Below are 7,639 nucleotides of genomic sequence, written 5' to 3'. Positions count from 1 at the left end.
GTTACTTCATTCTAAAAAGAAATTGGTAGAGATGTGCGTAACTCAAGAATAGGCAGGAGGGGGAGCTGGGAAGTTAGCTCAGTGGTAGAGCGCTTGCCTTGCATGCCTGAGGCCCTGGGTTCGATTCCTCAGCACCACATAAGCAAAAAGTAAAAAAAAAAAAAAAAAGAATAGGCAGGACACATACAAAGAAGTCGAAAAGCATAGCAGTGTCTCAGCTATTCTGAATCCCTCTGAAATGGAAAGGGTTTGTTTTGTTAGCGTTTTGGGGTTTGAACTCCAGGCCCAGGCGCAGTCTCTGAGCTTCTTTTAATCAAGACTAGCACCTGACCATTTTAGCCACAGCTCAACCGGCTTTTTAGTGGTTTGTTGGAGATCAGGGTCTCACAGACTTTCCTGCCTGGGCTGGCTTTGAACCTCCATCCTCATATCTCCCCCTCCTGAGATGCTAGGATTACAGGAGGGAGCCACTGGTGCCTGACTCAGAAGCCTTCTAAAGTGGAGTAGAAGCCTTTAATACTGATAGAAGAAAGGCCTGAGTAGGACCAACAGGCAGGGGCTGTGAGATCAGCTTCCAGTCATTTGTGTAAGGCAGAGTTGGATAGTGTGCTTCAGAAGCTGTTGGGGAAAGAGGGTACCTTGGCGCCTCTCTCCCTCCCCCCTCCTTCTCTCTTACTTTCTCTCCCTCCCTCTCCCTCCCTCCCTCCCTCCCTCTCCCTCCCTCCCTCGCTTCCTTGCTACCTCTAGCCCTCTCTCTAGCTCTCTCTCGATCCTGTTCAGCCGTCCTCACAAACTCTTTAAGTGGACAGGCAACTTTAATGAATGAGTAAAGGCAGTTCATGTCCTTCTCAACTCAGATTCTAAGTCCTTAAGGGTTTTGGGGTCATGGTCGCGTCTTTCTTGCCAATAGAGGAAATCTGAGTTGGGGCCCTATCTCCTGCCCCAGGGGGGCTGATGATACTGGTGTCCCTCCTTCTCCACAGGAGGCTGGCACCCAGGCCGGGGTGGGGACAGCCAGAGTGGCCCACTGTGGACTGTGGCTGCTTCCGGAGAGTCTGGGGGGTTCGCGGGGAGTAGCCGGGTTCTGGGAAGAGACCAAAGGAATGAGTAATTGGAAATTCTGTAACACAGACCCCTAACCCCATGCCCCCTGCCGAGCGGCGAAGGGACTGGACTCCGGTGCGGGGCGAGTCACGTTTCGGAGAGGGAAGTGAAATAGAGAGGGCGGCACCCGGGGGGACCCGTGCGTCATTGAGGGACCGCAGAGAAGCCAGCGCGAAGGAGAAGTGGGAGCGAGGAGCCGAGGGGCGCTGGCGGAGCGCGGCTGGGGCGCGAGCTCCCGCTTCTACCCCAGGGCGCCCGGGGCCTGGTGCGCTAAGCCCGGGTCGCTGCGCTGCGGACCCCGCTCTCGCCCGCCATGTGCCGACCCCACGCGCCCTGGTGTTGGGCGCTGGCGCTGCTGGCCCTGGGTGGCACGGGGCTGTGCCACGCCGGCCCGCAGCCCGGGCACCCTGCGCGGCCCAGCGCCAGGAACAAGTAAGTGCGCGCCGGGACTGCTCACCCCAAACCCAAGCGCCCTAGGCCCCCCCCTCCCCGCCTGTTCCTCCCTGACCTGGAGCTGTGAGCCAGGGGACCCCCATGGGGTCCCGGGGCAACCCCGCCTCGGGCGATCTCTCAACACGCGGTGCCAACGTGGAGCGGGCACGCCGGGAGGGACCCGCACGGTGGCACGGTCGGGCGCGACCCCCTGGAAAGGGACCCCCGGACTTCCAGGCACCCCTGGGCCCCACCGCTCTGCTGTCGTGGGTGGGGAAGGGCGTAAGCTCTCCAAAGACGCCCCGTGACTCCTCGGGTGGCGGCTTTGTTCCGCTCCCGCCTCCCGAGAGGTGCACGGGTTCCCTGACCCCCGCGCTGGCCCCGGCTCGGTCCGCTCGCCCTCCCTTCCCGGCCTCATTGTTCTCCCGCTGACGGCCCGTCCTCTCCCCCTCTCTCTCCACCCCAGGAACTGGTGCGCCTACATCGTCCACAAGAACGTGAGCTGCTCGGTGCTGGAGGGCAGCGAGAGTTTCGTCCAGGCGCAGTACAACTGTGGCTGGAACCAGATGCCCTGTCCGTCTGCGCTCGTGTGAGTCCGGCCGCGGAGCCGCGGGCGGCGCCCAGCCCAAGCCCGGCCACGAGGGTGGGGTGGGGCCGCAGCACTGGGCTCCAGCCCTGGTATACATCTTCTCCAGATTTGGGGGAAACCCAGCAGCCGTAAAGTTGGAGTGCCGAGCTGGGTACCAGCCACGCTGGGCTATTTAAGAAGCGGCTCTGAGGATGCGCAGGAGTTGGAGTTATGGTTCTCTGGGACGTAGGACAGGGTACACAAGGCTCCCCGCCCCCCAATCTCTCCTTCCTCACTCTCTTCCCCTCCTCTCCCCTTTTCTCCTGTCCTCTTCTCTCCCCCTCCCTTCTCCCTTTCTCTCCTCTCCCCACCCATTCCCTCTCCTCTCCTCCGTCTCTGTCTGTCTGTCTGTGTCTCTCTCCTCTTTCAATTTTATTACTAACATAAGGCAGCTGAACTTAATTGGATCCATATTGTGTGTTTTAGGGCATACAGAAGATTCCAAAATGTATACTGCTAACACACACACACACACACACACACACACACACACACACACACACACACACACAAAACCTTTCTCCACATAGGATCAGTTGAGCTATTAGGCTGGCCGTTGTTCTGAGACAGGCCCAGTTTTGTTCCAAATATCCTTATCTCACTAGAACCATAGCTTTCTAAACCAAAACTCTCAGAAATAATGTGCCTTAAAGTGTGCTTTTTCTTTTCAAGTTAGATTTGGGAAGTTACCAACGCAGTTATCAGGAAAGAATGGTCCTTTTAAGATGAAAGGAAGAAGGAATCATCTTTTTGCTTAGAGAATTTTACCATCTTGTAACAAAACAAGGAGGAAGCGGGGTATTAAAGGACAAATTCTGTAAAACACACCACACATTGAATTGTCATCAGGAAAGTGAGTTTTTGTGTCAGTTGGAAGATGAGCAATGTGAATGAATGGCGGTTGAGGAACACTAAGAAGGCTGAAATTGTTTTCCATGAAGAATACATTATTTGTCTTACAGCACAGTTGTCATTACAGCGAAGAATAGTCAGTAGGCAAATCAGCCCCTGGCAAGTGTAAGGGGCCCAACTGAACTTGAACTCCAGGGAGCCCTGTTCCAAAGGGCACCAGATGAGTCAGCTTTAGACCTGGGGGACAGAGGTGGTCACTGCAGAGCCCATGGGCTGCCCAGAGAGCCATGATGGACAGTTGCTGCTAGGCAAAAAACAAAGCCAAAATAAGCTCACTGAAACTTAGGAGATGTCTTTAGGTTTCGAATACATTGAGGAAAAGGCTGGAGTCCCTGGGTTTCCATAGGAATGGCTAAAGTGGATAAGGGGACAGCACTGTCATTCTACCTCATTCTAGCCAGTACCGTTTAGACCTTCCAGCCCAAGGCCTGCAACCAGTAAAAGAGGACCAAGGGGTCCTCTTTCAAAGGGTACATCATGGTCGACATATGAAGCAAATGGATTTGTTTGCAATCAGAATTGAAGAATCAGTCTAGAAAATTTCATTCATTTTATACAAGAACTATATTTTATGCATTGCTATAATCTCAGAGATATTTGCTGGGGGAGGTAATGCTTTTGGCTTAAAAAGCATTGGCTTTTATTTTCTCAAATTATTTTAGTTATCCAGAAGACCCCATGACTTAATTGTGTTTGATGAAGACTCAGTGAAATAGTGAGACATGACCATTGGTGGAAAGTGAGTGAGCTCTAGGTCAAAGGTTAATGAAAGACAGTTGCTATGTATTTTTGCCACCCAGGGAGAAACAACAGAATTGCTACAAAGGCAGATGTTTCTGTTGTTTTATGAAACAAAGCCCAAATTGAGTGACCTGGGTATTTTTCTTCAATAAAAATCATATAAACAAGTTTAACTGTCTTTTTACAATTTAAATGCTTTATTGTTAAATTTGGAATGTAAAAAAATCCACAGCTTTAGTTAATTCACTTGAAAATCTTAAATCTTAACTTCAACAGTTATAGACTTGACCTATTCTGTTCTCATTAGGGATAGGAAGGGAATGTTTTGCCATATTTTGCAAGCATTAAATGTTTCCTACACTTTGAGGACTAAGAGATGAGTGGAGAAATGGTTACTTGGAATTTCTTAGTCTCTCCCCTCCCTCCCTCCCTCCCTCCCTCCCTCCCTCCCTTCCTTCCTTCCTTCCTTCCTTCCTTCCTTCCTTCCTTCCTTCCTTCCTTCCTTCCTTCCTTCCTTCCTTCCTTCCTTCCTTCCTTCCTTCCTCCTGAGTCTTGAACTCAGGGCCTTGCACTCTCATTTGGCTATCTGACTCAAGGCTGGTTTCCTACCAACTTGAGACACACCTCCACTTCCTGTCACTTGTTTCTGATGAAGATTTGTGGTATTGTCTGTCAGCCTTCTCATTCGTTCCTTATAATTAGAGACCTGTAAAAATAAGTCTTTGGAATCCTGCCCTGGGTTGAGGTTTTCTGCGGTGTTACAGGTCTAGGGCTGGAGGCAGTTAGGATGGATGGATGGAGTTAGATAGCTAGGATGGCAGCGAGGAGTCATCCAGAATACCATCCCTTAGGGGACAATGGAAGGAACTGAGAGCATTTGGGGACCGAAGTGGAGATGCCGACAGAGACTGAGTGCATTTGGGGACTAAGGGGGAACTATATAAGAAAGAAGGGGCTGGATGGAGTGACTCATACCAATAAAAGAACAGCTGAGCCCAGATACAGAATTGAGTATGGGCAGGCATCGTCTCCTTGAGCTGTAGAGGCCCAGGGCATACACATTTCCTGAAGGATTTGTGCAATGATATTTGCATATATGAAGAGTCATAGATCCCAGATTGTGAATTTGGACATCATCGTGTGAAATCAGGAGGGTTTAATATATATATATATATATATATATATATTTGTTTATTGTAAAGATACTGTACAGAGGGGTTACTGTTACATGAGTAAGGTAATGAGTACATTTCCTATGGAGCGTTGTTACCCCCTCCTTTGTTTTTCCCCTACCATCCCTTCCCTCCTCAACTCTCCAACTCCTCCTCCCCAAAGTTGTAAAGTTCGTTTTCAATATAGTGTCTTGTACATCTCATTGTTACATGGATTAACCTGTATCTTTATTTCAGCTTTTATGTGCTCTGGGAGTGACCACTTTTCTGATGCTGAAAAGAAACTTCTTTGTGGCCAGGCACCCTTAGGACTTTTCATTCACATATCTGTTAATTCAGTTCTAGTGACAATTATTTGAATGTCTACTGAGATGAGCCATTGATGACAAGGACTGAGTTGTCTTTAGATCCAGGGCTCTTGAACCTTGTGGACTGCCAGGGGAAAGCATCAGCTTGTTTTAGCTCAGGCGTTCAGTGGAGTGATGGCCCAGTGGTCCACATTTGAGAACATTTACACCTCTTTCCTGGACTGCCATTCCCACAGGTGTGGAGATTGGCTTGTGCGAACCTGTGCTCATGCGCGTGTGTGCACATGGTGTGTCCTGAAACTCACTTTACTGTGGGCCACTTTGCTACAGTGTCATTTGCCACCTTGTCTCTTATGCTGTGCAGTTCGTTTACTTTGGTTAATAAAACATTTGTTTAGGTGGCAAGGTCAGTTGTTTAAAAAGTGAAGTTAATGAGACAAGGATAACTGAATATAATTGACCGGAAAGCTTGACCACTTTGAGATTGTACAAAGCCCTCCTGAGCCCAGGTACCACCTTGAAACTTGTCCCTGGGGGATGATGTTAAAAGCATATTTCCAGAAAGAATATCAACTATCAACCTTCTGTGTAAATAATTACACACTAATTATTCTTAACTCCTACAAGGATTTTGCATCTTCATCACCATCATTTAAGAATTTAAAAGTTAGGAATTTCTTTGTGTCTCTGTCTCTGTCTCTCTCTAGCTCTCTCTCTTTTCCTTCTTCATGTATGGGAAGTAGATGTGAGGAGGATTGCTTCAAAGAAAATGGCTTATCAGAGGCTGGGAAGGTGGCTCAGTGGTAGAGCGCTTGCCTTGCATGCATGAGGCCCTGGGTTCGATTCCTCAGCACCACATAAGCAGAAGAAAAAAAGCCAGAAGTGGCACTGTGGCTCAAGTGGTAGAGCGCTAGCCTTGAGCTGAAGAGCTGAGGGACAGCGTCCAGGCCCAGAGTTCAGGCCCATGACCAGACCCCCCACCCCCCAAAAAAAGAAAATGGTAATCTTTTGGTAATTCCATAGGGGGCTCTGCAGGGTGCCATTACTTACCATGTAATCTCAAGGTGGGTCTTAGGACTATTTTTCCTTTCTGAGATAATTTGACTTCCTACAATGCTAGATGTCTTTGACTATTTCATTACATTGAGGTTTTTTGTTATTTGTTTTGTTTCTGATTGCTCATAAAAACCATAGTCCCAGCAAAGAGCCTGGCAATATGGCGACTCTAACCTCTGCATCTGGAATCTTTGCAGGGAAGTGGGGAGAAGTACCTTCTTGGTTCTGGGCTAGCTTTGGAGACAGATTTTGGGTGATATGGGGATGTGAATGACTTGGAATTCCTCCTTTGGAGTTTGAAAAGGATGGTATCTTTGGAGATAGGTTTAGATGGAAATATCTCTCCAGAGTGCTGTGTAAACCAAGTGCCTGGTATGAGCAATACTTGTTTGTACGTGTGTGTGTGTGTGTGTGTGTGTGTGTGTGTTGTCTACTGTAGCCTGTGCAGTGTTGCCAGCCCCTCTGGTAGGGCAGAGAAAAGGAGTGAAGGCTCTGCTGTATCTTAACTTCTACTGCATTGCTTATGTTCAGTGCGCCGATGGTAGAAAATGACCTGTTTCTACTCTGTACTAGACCAGGCCTTGTTTCTTTCTTTCACCATCCAGATTTCACAGGAGTAATTCCAGATAGTTGCAGAATCTCCTGCCCAGCCTGACAGCTGTTAGCATTTGTAGCATTTGGAGGCATCCGGTCCATAGAGTGGTCATTGTTGGTCAGGACGTCCAAGGAGCCCAAGTGTAAGGCAGGATGGTTGCCTCTGTATTTGCTTCACCTCCTAGTGCTGGGCTTCGAGGGGATCTGAAGGGCTGGAGTTTTTCTGCTTTTTACAACTCCAAACCAATGGAGCTTTGCTGTATCTACCCCTGTCCTGCCCAGGCCTTCTTGGTCTGTCTTGGATCTTAGTAGAATTTTTCTTATTGATTCTTTTTCATGTTGTTTTGCTTTGTTCTTTGCATTTTAATTGAAGAATAATTTACAAAGCATAACATTAGTAATATTTATTTATTTATTTTTATTTGTGCTGCTCCTGGGTTTTGAATTCAAGGACCTGGGTACTGACCCCCCCCCCCTTTTTTTTTCTTTCTTTCTTTCTTTTTTTTTGGGTCCGGTCATGGGGCCTGAACTCTGGGCCTGGGCACTATCCCTCAGCTCTTCAGCTCAAGGCTAGCGCTCTACCACTTGAGCCACAGCACCACTTCCGGCTTTTTTCTTTTTGCTTATGTGGTGCTGAGGAATCGATCCCAGGGCCTCATGCATGCAAGGCAAGCGCTCTACCACTGAGCCAC

At 48.8% G+C, this 7,639-nt stretch overlaps 1 protein-coding gene across 1 annotated transcript in view; it reads left to right on the top strand.

Annotated features, from left to right (window-relative positions):
* Window positions 1–1,275: 1,275 nt before the first annotated feature.
* Window positions 1,276–7,639, top strand: part of Emilin2 (elastin microfibril interfacer 2) — a 50,419-nt gene continuing 44,055 nt past the window's right edge. Inside the window, exons 1-2 of the mRNA XM_042675292.1 lie at window positions 1,276–1,536; window positions 2,003–2,125. Of these exons, the coding sequence (XP_042531226.1) occupies window positions 1,418–1,536; window positions 2,003–2,125 (242 nt within the window). The 5' untranslated portion in view covers window positions 1,276–1,417. The remainder of the gene's footprint in view (window positions 1,537–2,002; window positions 2,126–7,639) is intronic.

Source organism: Dipodomys spectabilis, unplaced genomic scaffold, assembly GCF_019054845.1.
Source record: "Dipodomys spectabilis isolate Male_0828 unplaced genomic scaffold, ASM1905484v1 ptg000024l, whole genome shotgun sequence".
Classification (NCBI taxonomy): domain Eukaryota; kingdom Metazoa; phylum Chordata; class Mammalia; order Rodentia; family Heteromyidae; genus Dipodomys; species Dipodomys spectabilis.
This window is presented reverse-complemented; position numbering and strand designations above follow the sequence as displayed.